Consider the following 19610-nt stretch of genomic DNA (forward strand, 5'->3'; position numbering starts at 1 on the left):
TATATTTGTTTATCTATAAAGATGCACGTGAGAGAAATTCAGTCTACTTCCATCTTCTTTATATGATGATAAAATAGAGAAATTAGCTATGAATTTAAAGGCTAGAGGTGAATCAAACCATTGAATAGGAGACTGAATCTGGGTTAGTGGTAGGAAGCTGGATAGAATGGACACTGGAGCGGCGAGTACGTCGGCTTTCGAATGTGGTGGGAATACAGTGACAATGCGGCCCTTTCGATGGCCCCGCTGAGCTGTGTCCAGCTTGGCAGGCGACCACGCAAGGCAGTGCCAGTAGAAGCCAGGACCTGCCAGCTTATTTGGAAAGTTGCACCTGCTTTCAGAACCACAGCTCAAAGCAGACACCAGAAGCCTGCCATTCAGAGGTGAGGTCCTGGTCTTTGACCGGCCAGAGAGAAGGACCAAGATGGGACAATGACCGTTGCCTACCTTGGATGGGAAAGAGCTGGCTGTCACTGGTCACTGTGGTCAGCATGACCCACAATTTAACTTAATATATTTTAACCAGCGCTCTGGTGCGGAGCATAGAAAAAGCGCTAACCTTGTTAAGTTCCCAGACAAGAAGCCCCAGCCTGCTGCTATGTCTCAAGGAGACTTGATAATAATAATACGATCCAGCTGTGCACAACTTAAATTTCTAAATTGTAACACATTTCTTGAACATATTGACGATTATAAAAGTAGACCATTAATACACCGTTTCACCCATACTTTTTACGGTGATTTAAAGACTATTATCGAAACTAACTTACTCGGGATAATTGCAAAATTCAGTGTCAAAAGTTAGTATTGAAATTTTCTCACAAGTTTAAGCTGTTTCATGGACTCAACCACAGTTTCTGACAAATATGGTGGATGTGATAGGGAAGCGCTATTTACGTTAACACCCTCTAGAAAGTGCTCCGATATCCGAAAGGAAGTTTTAACAAGTCAGCACTTAGAGCTGTCAACCTGCAGCTGATTTCCATTTAAATTAATGTAGCGAGTAACGTGGCTTATATGTGCACAAAATCTGTTAGCGCCTGCGCGCTCCTGACTGTGGGATTGTTACGAAGTGCACGTACTGTTTTAAGTCTTGGGCTAAGCTTTGCGCTTTACACTTGTAAGTTCCTTAACTTTAAGTAAATAGCCGACTTGTAAATGGGTGAAATGTGAGAGAAATTAATCTTTGAAATTAGGCTAGACTCAGACATATTAGTCTTATGCATGTGCTACGAATTGTAAAACCCGTCTTAAAGTCGATTTTGCGGGGAGTGTACACCAAAGGCGGATGAATGCCGTTAATCAGTCATTGATTTCCTGGATCTTGTATCGGCCTAAATTATCCACACTTGAACGCTTCAGTATTTTTATTATTAAAATTCGATCAAAAGTGACTTGCGCCAAATAGCTTGAACTTTTGCACTATATTAATTTAGTCATTTATCCCGGTAAATAGCACGTGAACCTTGAAATCAGGAGATGTAACTTTGCAAGTTTGCATACTTGCTTAATGTTTATAAACACAATTGCATATGTAGTTTTGTCCTAAATACATATCTTAAATGTTTAAGAGTAGGTTTCATTACTGTTAAAAATTGTACCTAACTTATTTTATGTACCATAGCATTAATGGTATTTTAGTCCGAATAACAAAAAACAAGACGTTCACTTTTCTCCCTTTTACAAGAGTCTTCCAGACAAAGCACCTTGCATTTTCAGCTTAAGGCGTCCCTTCAAGCACGCTGCGGTTTCATTTGCAAGGCAGTAAGTCTCCCCGAAGTGGACCCCCCAGCCATGCACCCAGCCATGCACCCAGCCAACCCCTTTAGAAAGCGACACAGGATACGGACGCGCTTGTGTGCCCGTATGTTGGTCTGGGCGAGGAGGCGTGTGACAGGGAAGCCGGCGGACGGGCCCCCCTCCGATTCCCATGGATCGGATTACAGCCCTTCCACTCCACAGCCTCCAGACGGCTGCCTACAGTCCAATCACTGTAAACCCAGCGCTCACTGGGGGACGCCTTTTCACATTTTGATTTGCCTCTGTCTTATTTTATCCTTTTTTTTCCAAGAGGCTCATTCTGATTTTTTAAATCGTTCTCTGAGGATAAAAATGCCCTTCCGGCCGTATGTCCCCGTGTTCTTCTGCCTTGAAGAGTAAATCCGGGCGTGAGAGGGGAGAGAAGAAACCTCCCCACTCTTCATCACACGCTGATCGTAAACGGGGTAGAGAAAAGGGACCACCGCCAGCACTTCATCTCATTTGTTTATTATTTTCTGGCAATCATAAATATACATCCCTGTTTCCAGGGAGGGAGGGCACAGTGGAGGAGAAGAAACGCCGAAAGTCACCATCTCTTCATTGGAAATAATTGATTTTTTTTTCTCTTATTTTAATTTGGTCTACTAAATAATTTGTGAAAGGTGGATTTGTTAACATGGAGACGGTGGAAAAAGAGTGTGGAGCGCTTGGAGGGCTCTTCCAGGCAATCGTTAATGACATGAAGGTACTGTATCATACCATATAACAAAAATACACGCCAAATAAATGAAATGTAAGGCTATTCGTATGCGGATGCACTTGTCCCCTTTCTCTAGCACCCGCCACCACTAATTCGACTTCACTTGTACGGGGTTGTTTTTTAATTTGGCGACTAATTTTTTACCTTTATTTTATGCACGGGGCACAGTTTGTATTTTTATGCGTGAAGAAACGGCAGTTGTATAGTTGTACATTTAGGTATTAATAGTAATTTTAAGTCCTGAGCATGTGTTAGGATGCAGCTTAACATTAGGTTAAATGACTGGTACAACAGAAAGCCGACGTGCCTGCAAACAGTGCTGTCTAAGCCAATGCCTTCGCAATCACCCGCAGTATTATGTTGCTTTCTGTGTATGAATGTCATAGCTTGCATATTTGTCTCGCAAATGGAGAAAATCCAAATAAAATTTTTTTTACCGCAATTTTAAAGGGCTGGGGAAATCTATACAATCCGACAACCTGAGTACTCAGAACTAATATATTCTTAGGCTAAACATCGCTGATCCTTTTCAAGCGCGCAAAAGTCAATGAGAACTTGAACGGCTACAACCTTAATTAACGGCTTCCCTGTTATTGGTGTCTCATTCATAATTTAACACTTATTTTCCTGAGTGTTTCATGCCTATCCTCATCGTCTCTGAACTGAATCTGCTGAATTCGGGGTCACATTGTTGCCACAGTGACAGCTGTGCACACGGACGGACGGAATAGCTTCAGTAATCGCGGTTGTCGCTGTGGTGCTGGTGTCACTGAACTCCAGTGAAAAGCCTGTTCACTAAGAGAAAATGCATTCGCAAAAGGCATATTTGCAAAAATTTAAATCGAGAGAAGAAAATTAAAAATATACGTGGATGATATACATAATAATGCAATACCTCGGTCTTAAAAGCACCCCGAAAAGTGTTCAGTTAGTATTTTTTGGTATAATTTGCATATGGTCTACATATGTTAGGTCTGTGAAATGATGGTTTGCATTAAGGGTGCGGTAAGACTGGACCGATCTTAGCCGCTGTAGTTAACTACCCTGAGGAGTGATCTTAAGTGCTCTGGGAGTTAAATAAAAAAAAAAAAAAGGTTTAATGATTCCCATGGGAAACTTTATTTTCTTCTTTCAAAATTGAAACACTCTGCTGTTATTTGCTTTTCTTGCCTGTTCCATAGAATAATGCTGTCGGTTATGTTTTCACCATGTCATCTGAGTAACTGGGCGATCACAAGACGGGGGGTCGTAGCATGAAATATCCATAGAAAAGAATGTGTCAAGAAAATTAAGTTGCAGCCATAGCCACAAAACTGGAAAAAATAAAGCTAATTAATTCCACAGCAGAGAATGTGCATCATAACTACGTAAACCAAAATTAGAAAAGCTAATGAAGTTTTTTTTTTTAAGTAGGCTATATTTATTTTTGTGACTTCATGTTTATTTCATACTGGGTGGACTAATCCATGCATGATATGGGCTATATTTTATTGATCTATCTTTGTCAAGAAAATATATCCAAACTGTTACATTCTTAGGCATTGAGACCTCCAAATTGCTGCAGCTTTCAGCCTCCTCTGTGTCATTGCTGAGTAAAGGAAATACTCAATGAAACAATTTAAGATGTCATTCTACATTCCCAGTCTGTTATTGCTGGATGCAGGGGACCTCTGATTGTTTTGAGAATTGTAGTTTAATTCCCCGTGTCATTTTAGGAAAAGTTGGTTGTCTTCATGCTGCTTATCTGGCCTGTTGTGTTATAAGCTGAACAGTGTCCTGGATTGTACAAACTATGGATTGGGCAGCCTGTTTGTTGTAATTGCCTTTTCTGCCTTCATCTGAAACCGCCCCTCCTTGGCCTTGAATGTCATCAATGCCATTGAGGTCTCACTTTGAAAAGTAAAATCTTAAATCAGAAGTTCTTGCTTTGATTTTATGGTGATTCCACTTTGCCAAGATATTATCGCACGCGTCAGTCACAGTCGCAAACACGTGTCAAAGTGATAATGATTAAAGGGGACAAACTGGGTGGGTCCCCATCACGTCTCCTTGCATGTTAGCCGTTCTACAAGGGCAGTGATGGCAGAACCAGCAGTGTCTCTGCTCGGCTGGTTTCTGGTCTGGCACATTACAGCTGAATGTGATCTTGTTTTGTTCTCACGTTGCTGTTGGATGGATGCCAGGCTTTGATTTTTTTCTTTTTTTAATTTCTTGAAGTAAAGCTGTCGCAGCCATTATTTGCTGACAATATAACTGTCATTGGTGGCAAGGAATTATGAAGTAAGTGTTTTTTTTTTTTAACCTAAACTCTTAAAGATTATGCAACTGTGGCACCATACACTTTGTTAATCATTCTCTGTTCCTCGAAGGCAGTATGGCTCTTTATGTTTAGTCATTTTAAGAAGAACCTCATAGGTGTTTGACATTAAACCCATCTTTTAATCTGGACTGGACTCGTTTTTTATCGAAACTTGAAATACATTTGAAACTTAAATAAATCCATGAATGAATCCTTGGAACAAATCCATTGGTGGTCTAAGAACCAGTGGTATTGATGGTGGTGGGCCAGATGATGATTTGGTGAGTTGGGTTAAAAAACAAAACAAAACAAAAAAAACCGCCCACAATGTTTCTTAGAAAAGAAACCTGCCTGCAGTTTTCGCTGAGATGAAGAGCCGTTCAATGACCTTTCCACCGGTGACAAAGCAGAAAATGGCCATGCAGAGGTCTTTTTACGGAACTGCCATTGATTTTATGTCTTTCTGAGCCTCGCCGTCATACAGGACAGCAAATTGAATGCATTAATTTATAGGGAGCAGATCCCGTCTCACAAATAAAGAAACTATGGAAATAGAGAAAGTAGTGCCTCGCCGGAGGGTATAAACCAGGCAGGCCGGGGGTGTGTGGGGGTGTGAGCTTTCCTTTTTTTCTTTCATGACCACAGTCTTTGGTTTGATCCTGCTGTCTTTCACACGAGTCAATGAGATGTTTGGATGGACATGGTAGGAAATGCAAATTAAAGAGGATGCTGTTCAGTTGTTTTTTTTTTTTTTGCCTCAGCTAAAGCGCCCGAAATGAATTCTTGTTAATCAAATGCTTATGCATTTATGTGCATCCATCCATCCATCCATCCATGCATCCATTCGATTATCTTGTGTCTTCATTTAGCGGCAGCTTCTATCCAGCCTTGCACGCTACTCAATCCCAAACAGGACCCATGAGGCGCCTGTGATTATGAGTAGGAGTTTATAGCACGATGGCTTCAGGGCTTTGTGGAGACTCTGCCCTACGCTGGTGGTCTTGTGCTCCATCTTTCCCTTAAAGCATTATTATGCTTCACTAGTTGTGCCCTAATTCCAAATTTCAGTTTTTACCCAAAGTAGTTCCACTGGACTGAGGGCTGGGTGCTGCTCTGGTCACTGTAATCATCCAGTATTATTGTCTGAGAAACATATGATAATGTTTAATAGTTATTCTCTGCACTGCACATTTTGTAGTCTCAGCTTTATCCCCTGTAATCACACACCTGAATAATTGGCTTAAGCTATTCAGGTTAACAGTCTAAATAAAAGGTAGTTTATAGCTTCTCCCGGGATTTGAATTTGAAACTTTTCCGTCAGAAGTTCAGTTATCATGTTACCGGCTCGCTTCTTTGTTTAAACCCGAATATCGTCTGACAGATGCAGGGTTTATCAGCGCGATTACAGAAAATACTGCCTAAGACCACATTTTGGAAACTGAGTAGTGTGTATTCAATAAATCATTCACTATCTCTCTGTTTATACCCTCCAACACTCTAAAATTGTGTTATTTTAGAGGTCTGTAATATGTATAGTGTATGTGCTACACACCAAAGATTATTGATGATGTGTAAAATGGTTTATCCTGGTCACCAGAAACAAATACAGAGGAATGTGTAAGGCAGGCTCCTGTAGTGTCTCCGTGTCCCGTTCAGTTTGCTTGCGTACCTCCCGGGCTAAGATGTGACTTCCAGCTTCCGAAAGGTATATGGTGTAACTTAAGCTAAATTATATGAATTCATTAAGATGGGCGGATGTGTCTGGATGTGAGGAGCTGCGCAACTCTCTTAATCCCACGTCGTCCTACCCCCCCCCCCCCTCTAGAGATGGCACCCTTCTGATGTGTTAAAATGGTGTGTCCTGTTTTGAACCAATAGGCCTGCTGCATGTGAAATATTATCGTCGGGGACCTGGGGGCAGGCGTTCCTTATTTCTTCAAATTGAAATTGGCAATCCTGTCCTACTATACCGTACTCTGCTGGTCTACTATACCGTACTCTGCTGACCTACTATACCATTCTCTGCTGTCCTACTATACCGTACTCTGCCCAGTCTCCTCTATCCACTGTCCACACCTATTTATTTGGCCGAATAAATATGCTGTGAAAGTCCCCCGATCTCTTGGAGGCATTTGTTGAATTTGTCACTCAGCTTTGGTGTGGAACATTTTCTAAAGCTATGTACATGCTGGTGTATTTATTTACTTTATCTTTGTTGATATTGTTTAGTATAGATATTAAATAAATGTACCAATTAAATATAAATGCCTTAAGGCTGTCAGAGTCCTTTGCACTTGTAAACTGTGGGGGAAGCATTAAGTGGAATACATGATGAACTTAGTCCTTTTCTGACTAAGTGCATTTTGCTTGTTTTTGCCAGCAAATAATTTAACACCACATTCTAGGTTGTAGTCCCATTACAGAGCTTTTATTGGATGTATAAAAGTGTTTTGAAGATGGATGAGGTCAGGAATAGACTAAGTTTGATGGAATCCAGGGGTGATGACCTGTTGTAAGAAGATCTCTGGTCTATGCCGTCGCTGCACTGAATTCCTAGGATGGGTATTGCATGTGAATCATGAGGTAGCCAAATGGGAATGTTGAGCATTCTAATTAAAATGAGCCTTTTGGTGATTGTAGCCTTTGCTAAGATACGGCTAACTGAATTTCATGGCTCTCTCTCTCAGCCACGTTTCCCTGCATGTCTGATACCGGCCATACAATGCGTGTGTTTCTCCAGGTCGTACGGTATCTCTGATGGAAGCAGAACTTTTGTCTAAACCCGGCCTCTCTGCTTTTTCGGATGGCAGTAAACGAAACACCAGTCAGGCACAGAGAAGTGTTATTTAACTAACCACTTATGGATTAACCATTAGACAGTTAAAATACTGGTTAATCCAGTATTCAAACTGAGGGTTTTTGAATGGTGCAACCTAAAATTTCCCTCTCATTGCCTATAGGTACAGATAACAGAAATCCATGATGAGGGTGTTCATGATGCACTGAGCTTCCTATTACCATAGCTACTCTTCCTGTTACCATAGCTACTCTTCCTGTTACTATGGCTACTCTTCCTGTTAGGGCTGCTTCAAAGCTCCACCCCGCCTTGGTACCTGATACCTTAAGCAGGCCTTCAGTTTAGGTGTCCAGTTCGACTTGCGGTTCACACAGCCCACTCCAGTGGTGACAGGGAACTGGGTTGCCGATCCTGGGCCTCCTGATCGGCTTTTCTGTTTCCGTTTTTGGCTATTCTGGTTTCTGGCTTGTGCTTAAAAAGAAATGGATTGCATGTGAGGAAAAACAACGGCGATTCATATTCCATCCATCCATTCATCTTCCAACTGCCTGTTCGTTAAAGTGTCACGGGGGAGATTCACATCTTCAATCTGTGACTTTGCCAACAGCTAGTTAAGTTTAATTTTTTCTTCAAAAAAGCTCTGTATAGCACAATGATTTGCTGTTATTATTGTTCTTCATGTTCAAGTAGGGGTGGCCAATATGGCAATAAAATCATATTACAATTTTTTTTAGACTCGGCCACGGTCCACAGTCTTATCACAATTGTTTTTTATGTTTGTTTTTAGAACTGTTTTGCAAGTTGCTGAACAGTACAACCAAACCTAAAAGGAAAAACATGCTCGCCGTACTCTTTCTGGCGACTTCTTTCGAGGTGGTGAAAAGGTTCACCCTGCTGCCATCCAACATGCAAACCTTATCTTTGCAAATTTTACAAATAACTGCTGTTTGCGCCATGTCAGTTTTGGGAATCCAAACAAGTTCCATATTACTGGTGTTGAATTCTTTATAGGGACCGACTCCTCTACGTCGTCCATGCTGCTATGTTGGCAATTAGGGAAAGTGTTTCATGTTTCGCATTGCATGTTCGGACAAGGGATCAAAAGAGAGGAAGGTTCTACATACTGTTACTTATTACCGGTTTATTGGTGTCGAAATGGATTTTTGTGACAAAACAACTTTAGATGCGTGTATGAGAGAATGTGCTCTGTAGTACAGTGCTATCAGTCGCTCTGTAAAGGCAGATTGTGGAGATATTTTAATCGTTCACGGTCTGAAATTGTCAAATCTCACAACCTTATGGTCAAGTACTTTCTTTTTAAGAAATCACTTGCTGGACTAGTTGCAAAATGCAGTGAAATAAGGGGTGTTTGGTACAAAGAAAGTGTTTGAATATGGCGTACCTTAAATAATAGTAGTATTTATTGCGAGCCGATGCTGACTGAAAACGAATGTCTAGCAAAGTCATTTTATTCAAGGACTGTGTTTGTCATTCTATACTTTGCATACTTGGTCGGAGAATTAGAACACAAGACCCCCTGTTCTTGAGACACAGCACTGGGGGTGGTGTATGGATCTGCGGTTTAAGGATGCTGTGCCTCTGCTCACATGGTCATTGGTTCAGATCCCAGAGTCTGTGGAGTGAATTCCCCATTAAGCAGCTTAACCCACAGGTGCTCCAGGGACTGTATAGCCCTCGTTTCAGTTGTACACCACTTTGCATGAAAGTGTCTGGCAAATAAATAAATTGTAACTGTTCATATCTTGATAGACCTCTGCTCACAGAGGGAACAGGTGCTGTGCAGTGACAGGTCTGCTCCTTTCACCAGTACCCAGATGTTCTTTATGCAATTGCTACCTTTGAGTACACAACCTGGCATTAGAAGTTTTTTCATGTTCCACTTAGTGTGCACCTGAGAACTGATCTACATTGGCTTGACGTCTAGGTGTGAGTATCTTTAGGAGTCTCACCTGCCCATCTGTTTGCTCTTCTAGTGCTCGTACCCAGTGTGGGAGGACTTCAATGCCAAGGCCACCAAGTTACACTCCCAGCTCAGGTAAGTCCCAACCAGATGCCTCGCTGTTTGCCACCACATGTGCACGGTAAATAGGGATATTCAGTACAGATTCTCCGATTACATGATCCGGGACGTGGTGTCCATATTGAAACACAACTGCCCAATCATACTCAAAACGGGACTTTTTTCAGTTTGAAATTTCAAACTTTCTTTAAAAATAGTTGAACATAGGCAGAAAATCATAAGGGACACTGGGGTAGATTTGATTTCACCCTTCATCTCACTGCTCCATAACTCAATATCTGCAAGTTTAAGTTGCAAGTATAAGTTTCATGTGTGTGCCACTGCCGCTCCACTGCATAAGCGAATGGTGTGACCCCCCCTGTACCTTTAGGACGACGGTACTGGCAGCGGTGGCCTTCCTCGATGCCTTCCAGAAGGTGGCAGACATGGCAACCAACACCAGAGGTGAGGGCTCCTTATTTAGCTGGGCGTGGGGGTGGAGCTTAGGTGAGGTAAGGCCTTGTAAGCCACATTTGGGAGAGTGGGCAGTGTCATGGGTTGGGGCAAAGGTCTGTCTGTCCTCCAACCCTATATTCTGGTCAATGTTGCATCTATCCAAGGCAGCACAGGGCCCAGATTCCACAGGTGCAGAATATTTCTTTTGCTCCTAACGACAAATTTGCTGTATGCTATTAAATACTGTTTTCTATTTGTTTTATCAATGAAGAAATGTGACTTACAGTACATGGATTTTATCTGGTTCACCTAAATCTTGTGACACATCATGTTGATTTCATGCTGCGATATTAAGTAAAAACGACAACATGTTTTTAAATTAATTAAGTCGCAAGCATCATGTGATCTGTTTTTGAATATCTACATTGTGAGGATCTGTTAGTAAGTTTGTTTCGGAGTGGAAACTGTGGTAGACAGTAGGTGCTGATCATGAATTTATTATTTGGAAGTGAAAGCTGGGTAGCGCTATGATTGTAATTTGACCTCAGGAGAATGAACACCAAACTCTTAGCATTCAGGAAATCAACTCCAGACAGATGGAAGCCCACTATGAACATTTGTTATGATGGAAAAGGAATTCATAGTTGTGGCTGTTATGCAGAGGACTGGAATGATGGATGGAAAGAAAGAAGAATTAGTCCTCTCATTTTAGGTTCACGGGGAAAAGAGAGCCTTCAAAGATACAGGGTCTGCCGTGTGGCGACCTTGATCAGTCAGCAGAAGTACGTGGTCAGTGTGGAGGTGGTGGATTTATTGGGTAGGTCAGATCTACAAGCAGATGTAGTCCCATTACGGTGATACCACAGCTCTGCCAGCAAAAGCCAAGTGCCAATCCTGCTTTGACAGTTAAAAAGCCCTTCTGGTAATTATCCTATTTTAACACAAAAGTTTGGGAAGAAGATGAATGTGGAGGTTGGAAGGACCCAGAATCCTTCAACGCTTGGCTGAGATATGCTGTAAATGCTGGGGTCCAGCTGGCAAGGCTGCACCTGCCTGTCTCCTGACGGTCATGTGACCTGGGGTTTGTTGATGAATAATAAGCCGGCCAGGCCCACAGAAGCAGGCTGGATGGACACGTTGGAAGGCAAGAGTGAAAGTGAAAGGATTTATGAAAATGCTTGGGGCTTGATAGTTATAACAGGGAGTGGTTTTGTGCCCATGGTAGCTGTTTTGAATAACGTTACTGTTGGTCAGGCAAATAACACTATGCCACAGAGACAGGTTGAGATTTACAATTGCATTTCAATGTTATACAGTATCTCTTTGCCGTCTCCGAGCACGGTTCCAGCTCTCTTCGGTTTTCTTTTTTTCTTTTTTTCTGCTGCAGAAGGGTCGGCTTGGTAAAGGTGCTGCTGGGTTTGGAGAGCGACAGTGACATACTGTACAACCGAAGAGATGCTTCTTTACTGTTCACACGGTGTACATCATGATTTACTGTGTGCTAATTTCCTAGCACATCTGTGTGCTTTGAGTGAATTTGCATTAAGAATCCATTCTATTTAGCTGTTCTATAGTACTTTTTAAAGTAGGTGGTTGGAAATTTTCATATTCTGAGTTGTCAGGAATGCATCAATACACTGCAATGTGTGATACGACTAATAATGAATAATACATAGAATATACGTTTTTTTCCTTCATATAATCCATGTGCAGAACACTGGGATATCCGTGCATTTCAACCAATCAGATGTCAGTGATGCAACCAGCTTGGCTTGGTCAAGCTTTCGGCCCTGCTAGTACACAGAGCCATGCTCGGGTATATCTTACATTCTGTATGATGGAAATCTGTCGGTTCTCCGTAAAGCTTGGGTACAGCTCAGATCTTGGCGGTAGTGGAAAAGCACCATAAGGCTTGGGTGCCAGGACCTCAGAGAGGAGATGTTTCACCTCCACCATGAGACAAACAGTTTCTGTTAATGCTCACATGTACCGCCTGTCCCTGTGGAGCCAGGGAATGGGGATCTTGGGTAATGATTCTCTTGCAGACTTCGTTAAGAAGAACTCCATTTATAAAGCATCCTAAGCACAGTGCTACTCTTCATGATGTGCCTTTATAATAAGTACCAGGGAGGAGATGTCAGCATAGGAGAAATCTCAGTTAATGGACAGTGGTTTGATTGCATCTAGTTTATTGTTGATCACTGTCTTTTGTAAAAAGTTAAAAAAAAATCATTCATTTGGCAGGTGGAAAGAAGAACTATGATTCTGTTTGTTTTTGAACAATACCTCTATTGTTGGACATACTAGTTGTATTTAATTGAAGTGTGGATGCTTTCAGCACATGATTTGCAGATTATTACCATTGTGGACTGCACTCTGCGTATCTCGGCTGCGTGACAAATTACAGGCTTCCTTGTCTGACTGCCTGTCTGTTGCAGAACAGGAGCGGGATGACAGTGTCTCTGTGACAGTAATTCTAATAAAGAGAATTGCTTTGATCATAAGGTGGAGAATACTGCAATTTAACCGCGCGTGTGAATTTGTTTGGTGGAATGGATGCGGGTGTGTTTGTTTGGTGGAATGGATGCGCGTGTGAATTTGTTTGGTGGAGTGGATGCGGGTGTGTTTGTTTGGTGGAATGGATGCGCGTGTGAATTTGTTTGGTGGAATGGATGCGGGTGTGTTTGTTTGGTGGAATGGATGCGCGTGTGAATTTGTTTGGTGGAATGGATGCGGGTGTGTTTGTTTGGTGGAATGGATGCAGGTGTGTTTGTTTGGTGGAATGGATGCGGGTGTGTTTGTTTGGCTGAATGGATGCGCGTGTGAATTTGTTTGATGGAATGGATGCGGGTGTGTTTGTTTGGTGGAATGGATGCGGGTGTGTTTGTTTGGTGGAATGGATGCGGATGTGTTTGTTTGGTGGAATGGATGCGCGTGTGAATTTGTTTGGTGGAATGGATGCGGGTGTGTTTGGTGGAATGGATGCAGGTGTGTTTGTTTGGTGGAATGGATGCGGGTGTGGTTGTTTGGTGGAATGGATGTGAGTGTGTTTGTTTGGCGGAATGGATGCGGGTGTGTTTGTTTGGTGGAATTAATTGTGCCCAGGGTGTGCTTGCCTGCTATGAGTGTGAGCGTGTTTTCCGTTCTCCAGATATGCTAAACAGTTTTCTTTGCTTCAGTATGTACAGGGAAGGGACTCTGACACCCTAACTAGAAATTTCTCTTCAGACCGTGTGACAGTTGTTGTGAGACCGGTGGGTGTAGTGTTCCTTCTAAAATGTGGCTGCTTCCTCCAGGTTCCCAGGTTCATTTTCATAACTGTCTTAAAGTGATTGAAACCTATTATATGCTGGTAAAGCCCCCCCCCCCCCCAATAGAGTTCTCTTTAATATGTCCTCCCAGTGCAGGAAAATGAACAATTTCATTGTGTATAAGTGTCATGTAAAACATTGCACAAAAATGTGGGTGCAACAAATAAATACCCATTCTTAGCAAAAATCAAATTCTTTCTTGCCATTTGCAGCATTTAAAATTGGTAAAGCCTTTATTATTGAAGTAAAGCAGAACTACTTATTTTAGGAGAGGATAATTTGTAAGACCAGGGGGTGTATGTTTGGCCATGGGAAACGACCTAAAACTCATTACTGACAGTAGAAAATGTGCCACAAGTTGAACTTTATTTTAGCCCAGACTCAGCAAATTAAGTGGCCAGGAAAATGGAGTGAATCAGCCCTTGCTGCAACAAGGTGTGGTGTTCTCTTTTACGGAACTGGGACTGCTCAATCATGGAAAATGCGTTCCAAAAAAACTCCAAGGTTTCTTAATAAAAAGCAGAAGTAGTTTTAAGGGTGCTGGGTTGGCTCATGATGACACCCCGAAGTGGTCCATAGATTAAGATGAAAGCCTGAGTGAAATACACACAAATGAAAGCCTGAGTGAAATACACACAAATGAAAGCCTGAGTGAAATACACACAAATGAAAGCCTGACTGAAATACACACAAATGAAAGCCTGAGTGAAATACACACAAATGAAAGCCTGACTGAAATACACACAAATGAAAGCCTGACTGAAATACACACAAATGAAAGCCTGACTGAAATACACACAAATGAAAGCCTGACTGAAATACACACAAATGAAAGTCTAACTGAAATACACACAAATGAAAGCCTGACTGAAATACACACAAATGAAAGCCTGACTGAAATACACACAAATGAAAGCCTGACTGAAATACACACAAATGAAAGCCTAACTGAAATACACATGTAATGTGTAATATAGCATGAGCTCAGCAAACCAACCCTGTTTGTCCCCACACAGAGACCAGGTGTCCCCTGAGATGACTAGTCCATTTAGTTGCTCCAGCTTTTAAATCAGGAAGGAGAGGGCAGGCCAATTATCTCATTCAGGTAGCAAGGGCGCAGTGGACGGGAGGCTTGTGATGTGGCTCAGCACCATTATGTCGCTGGTGAATGATGCCATTCGCCAGTCATCTGCCACACAGCGTTGATTTCAAAGAACCCACATCTGTCTGTAATGTTGAAAAGAACATTCTGGATAAAAGACAGTGGTCTGCGTCGGAGGGCTAACACTGTTATTACGGCTAGCTTTGGCTATAGACTTGACCGGTCGGGAAGTGAAAGGATCATCAGTATTCTAGGTGGAGGGGCCTCCCAGGTGAAGCCTGGCCTGGGGCCCCTGAAAAGGTAGATGGGGCCCAGGCTGTGGTGATGCCGTGCTGTCGTCGGTGGGGGGTCTTTAATAGCCATGTAGCTGACAGAGCAAAGGTTCTCTCCAGGGTGTCAAGGTTTGGCAAGGACCTCTGAGGACTCTGACTTAGGCCTTGGGGTCTGGCCAGGAACAGTTTATCATTACTTTTTACATTTGTCATTAGTATGTAGGAAACTGTCAGGCCCGGTCTGCCAGCAACCCTTCACTCTCGGCCCTGAAACTCCTGCCATCTGAATCAGCTGTTTTTCCTGACCATCCCCTAGCCTCCTACTGCGGGGGTGGGGGGGCACCATTTCCTCTGAGGGTTTTATTTAATGCTGTAAAACATCCCTATGGTGGTACCCTTTAAAGTTAGGCTTAACTAAAGGCAAAACAAACAGCCATGTTCACAGCGGCGACCTACTGCATCGACTTAATTTCCTTTCAACTCTGGAGGTCCTTCATTAGGCAGCAAATGCCAGGATAACAGCAGTTAAATAATTGCATGGGAAAAGTGTTTATATTCATTGAAGGTACCTTAGTTGGCTTGATGTTGAATTCTGGCTTCCTGACAAAATGCAGCAGTGAACTTCATTCTGAACAGCAGGCTCTGAATACTGCATTAGATATATTCTCTTCAGTCGAGTCAGACTTACCCTGTACCTAATGTCTGCATGCGCTCAAATAACCTCTGACACATGAAGAGACCTTGACAAAATTTAGAGAAGTTAAAGAGGTTAGTGACCTTCAGCAATTTCTGTTTTTTTTTTCTCTGCATAGCATTTTAAGTTGTAAGTTTAATAATTTAAACCACACAAGTAATGTAGAAAAAAGCATGAGGGGCAGGTGCAGTGGAATCAAATGTTCAAACAGATGATTCCAAAGGACTCATTTCATCTCAGGACGGCAGCCTTCTGGAAACCAAGTGATGTCCGCCACTGTCTCTGTGTTCCCATCTCTGTTGTGACATCAGTCCCGTGAAAGGTTTCCTGTTTCCTGTCGCAGCGAGTCTGTTTTTCGCCTGTTCTGTAAATGTCGGATTATGTAATGGTTTGGCCATGTATGTACGGCTAAGAGTGAACGAGGAGAGTGTAATCCAGTGCTACACTGCCAGTGGGTCCCCATCAGAGTGAATGTGATAGAGAGGCCACAGTGGATTCCTCGCACTGCTCCGTGGGATTCTCTTGCTATGGAGCATCACCTGGCTCCCCCACCCCCCACCCCAGAAACTGAGGACTTTTTGGCAAAGCGGGATATGTGCAGAGTGGTATGGGTGAGACATCCCCATCTTCGGGATTCTTTAGTGTCTTTCCAAGTGCACTGCCCCCCCCCCCCCCATTTAAAAAGAAGACCCCCCCCCAACCCCCACCCCTGTGGTCGGCTCAGTCATTAAGTGGAACTTGGCCTGGATGCAAAAAAAGGGACTTGTTCTGCTTCCAGCATGGATACTGGGAGCCTTGTGCTGCTGGGTCGGACCACAAAGGGGGCTTCTGACACCAGGAAATAGCCGGAGTGAGTGGCCAGAAGCCGATGAGGCCGACCGAGTGCTTCAGGGAAGGGGGGGGGGGCACCCAGGGGAGCTGGGAGTGGCTAGGGAAATAGATGACCATTGTGACCACTGCCTAATTAAAGGCAATAATGTTGTTTTTATACCTCCCGCTTGACACAAAAGCATGTCTCATTGAGACTGAGATGGTTTACTTGTTCAGGAGAGAGACACAGAGGGAGAGAGAGGGTTTACGTACCCAAAAGACTTTGTATTATTTGTGCCTGGGGGTAGATAATGCAGTGGTGAGTGAGTCTTGGTGGTTAGCATGTATACAGATGTAACACAGCTTTTAGGTTTAACTTCTTACTCTGTTTATTAGTGTTTTTTCTTGGGGTCAAAGAGAAAGGACAGCTGGCGATGAACCCTGCAGAATTCGGCATTATTAGACCAGTTTAGTTTGGTTAATTCAGTCAGAGGTCAGTCAGCAATGATGAGATCATGCAGTAACTGTAGGTCAAAGTGAAACATGCTTGCAGTTCTGATGAGGTCAGAGGTCACTTAGCTAATGCAGAGCTTGAGCAATGATGTTGGACTGCAGACGTCCAAGGTGAGAGGTTATGCATCCCGATTTAACTCATGCAATGTCAGTGCAGACCTGTACTGGTCACCATACAAACAGGGAAACAATGATGTCATCGGGCCAGTAGAACTGCTTGAAAAAGGAAGAAAACATGCCTTGATAACGATTACCAAATTAACCTAATTGATAGTGGATAGAATGGCCATTCCCTGTCAGTCCCTGCATGATTTAAGAAAATGAGATCCAATGAAGTAACCAATGTAAAGTGGAATTAGTCTGTCTGTGATTACCAATAGCTAACTAGTAACAGGCTTCAGTCTCAGAGCATAGCTGTGAGGTATATTGCCTGTTCCTATTGATATGGTGAACCAATTCATCTCTGTCGTGTATGTAGTGTACTGTTCTTTCTTTTATTGCAGCATGTGTAACACTAAAGAGCAGCTCATCTTGATTCAGAAGCATTTGATTAGTGGCAATGCATCAGCCATCACTAGCGATATACATTCTTAACATTTTCTAAGAACCGCATTGAATTTCTTGAATTTCTCCATTCTTCCGAGACTATTGGTGCTGAGATTATGAGAGCTGCCGTTTTGTTAATATCTTTGTTTTCTGGATTCCTGTGGCTCATCTATTCTACTTGACAAATTGTGTAAGAGCCTGTATCAAATGCTGACTGCCATAGCCACACCTGTGTTTACGGTCTGAAGTTCGGCGATGTCTTACGGTGTCCTGCCTCTTGGTGCTGACTATCGCCGCGGGAAAAGGCTACCGGGGAATTCTCTCTGCTGGTAATTGAGCCGCAGGAGATGATGCTGCGCAGAGATGGAGGAAAGACTGGGGCCTTGGCCGCTCCCTGCCTCCCGCTCCCTGCCTCCCGCTCCCTGCCTCCCACTCCCTGCCTCCCGCTCCCTGCCTCCCGCTCCCTGCCTCCCGCTACCTGCCTCCCGCTCCCTGCCTCCCGCTCCCTGCCTCCCGCTCCCTGCCTTCCGCTCCCTGCCTCCCGCTTCCTGCCTCCTGCTTCCTGCCTCCCACTCCCTGCCTCCCGCTCCCTGCCTCGCTCGCAGCTCCGGCGAGGTCTTTGTGGGTCTGGGAGAGGTGGAGCAGGCCACGCAGGGTTCTGAAAGGCCTTTTTCATGGCTGCCGTCGTCGCCATTGTGCTGCCGCCATTCGAATGCCGTACATGAGGGGTCAGGGGCGATCTTGTTTTGCTGGCCTGTGGAAGCAGCGGCCATGACACCAATCCCGATTTTCCCACCGCCGCTGCGAGAAAAGGCCCTGGAGCTCATCCAGGGGGGAGGGGCCCTGTCCAGAGGGGGGTTTTTCTCAGGGATGCCACTTTGGTCTGGATGGGGAAGGAGGGGACTTAAGAAGCGGGGTGGCGTGTACCTCTCCACGTCCTTCCAAGATCAGGCCCTGCCCGAAAACAAGGCCTCTCTTTCTTCCAGATTCTGAGATTTCTTGGGTCCGGCCAGAGCCATGATGCCTGGTGACCGTTGCTCATAACCGAATAAGATCACCTTCGGCTGGTTTGGTACGTCCTGCTTCACACTGGGGAACGCAGGATGTTGGCCAGCCAGGGAGAGTGTTGGATTTGTAGCTTGGCTCTAAGTGTAATGCTGTATGTTTCCTGGCGGGGAGATGGTTGCACCAGCCCTGTAGAAAAGGAAGTGATTTGGGAGGGTCCAGGCGGAGGGCTGGAGGCGGGGTGGACTTGCTGCTGTATAAAGATCGTCTCTCTTGGGGAGAATGAGGCATGGGTTTCTCCAGCTGTGAGGGCTTTCCCTGAACAGAGGTGCATTGTGGGAAGCTGAGGTGCATTGTGGGAAGCTGAGGTGCATTGTGGGAAGCTGCTCACTATGTGCTGATCTCCTGGAGCAGCTGCTCGAATTCCGCAGTTTCCTGTATTTGATCTTGTTTCCTCTCATGCCCTGAAATCCCAAATCCATCTGTCAGGATTTCACATCCTTCATCTCATGCCAGATGCACACTACTTTTGTAAATAATAAGTTGGTAAATAATGACAATATCATCAGCTTTTTGTCTATATAACAGCATTATGTTTTCGTCCATGGATATTACTTCAGTGATATCAGTTACAATATGAAAAATTCAAGGAACCATCTATATGTTTAGCAAAGGCTTTTAATCAAAGTGATGTGTAAGTGAGAAAGCAGGGTTAGACAGAACTTGGAGAAATGGGGAGTTTGGGACTTGGTCAAGTATCCCCAGGGACGGATTACGGGGCCGCTGCCCAGGGGCCCTTGGGGTGAGTCCATGGGGCCCCTAGCCCAAAACAATTTGCAACGCTTATCAACAATGTATTTTCGTTTGTCTATTTTAGAGGGCCTACATTTTTTGATCCTCTGCCTACAAGGGCCCCTGACCCTATAGGGCCTCTGATGGAAACATGGAGGGAGGGCGTTTGGCTGCCAAGGGCCCTTGAATTGTGGTGGTTGTGGTGGTGGTGCTGTGGGGGGCCCTCGCGAACGTTTTGCCCAGGGGCCCACACAACCCATAATCCGTCCCTGAGTATCCCAACAATGCCAGTCATGGGATTTGAACCAGAAACCTTCCAATCACAGGTACAGCATCCTAATTCACAGAACCATACACCAACCTTTAATGTTATAATAAATGTTATAATACATTTGCTAAATAACAAACAGCAGAACAATAAATAATAGCGGATTATCGATATTACGTAACTGTGGAGCTCTGTAGACTCTCT

The 19610-nt window shown here is 43.8% G+C and overlaps 1 protein-coding gene across 9 annotated transcripts in view; it reads left to right on the top strand.

Moving 5' to 3' along the window:
* The first annotated feature begins 1042 nt into the window (after positions 1 to 1042).
* Positions 1043 to 19610, top strand: part of LOC111849658 (protein MTSS 2-like) — a 63365-nt gene continuing 44797 nt past the window's right edge. For 2 of the 9 annotated variants that reach the window (XM_072698659.1, XM_023822731.2), the window contains exons 1-3: positions 1517 to 2506; positions 9612 to 9673; positions 10029 to 10102. In XM_072698659.1, coding sequence (XP_072554760.1) covers positions 2438 to 2506; positions 9612 to 9673; positions 10029 to 10102 — 205 coding nt within the window. In that variant the 5' untranslated portion in view covers positions 1517 to 2437. Of the gene's footprint in view, positions 1121 to 1513; positions 2507 to 9611; positions 9674 to 10028; positions 10103 to 19610 lie in introns of those variants that run through there. The other 7 variants (XM_072698658.1, XM_072698660.1, XM_023822730.2 and 4 more) reach the window with 7 other exon arrangements.

Source organism: Paramormyrops kingsleyae, chromosome 13 (assembly GCF_048594095.1).
Source record: "Paramormyrops kingsleyae isolate MSU_618 chromosome 13, PKINGS_0.4, whole genome shotgun sequence".
NCBI lineage: Eukaryota > Metazoa > Chordata > Actinopteri > Osteoglossiformes > Mormyridae > Paramormyrops > Paramormyrops kingsleyae.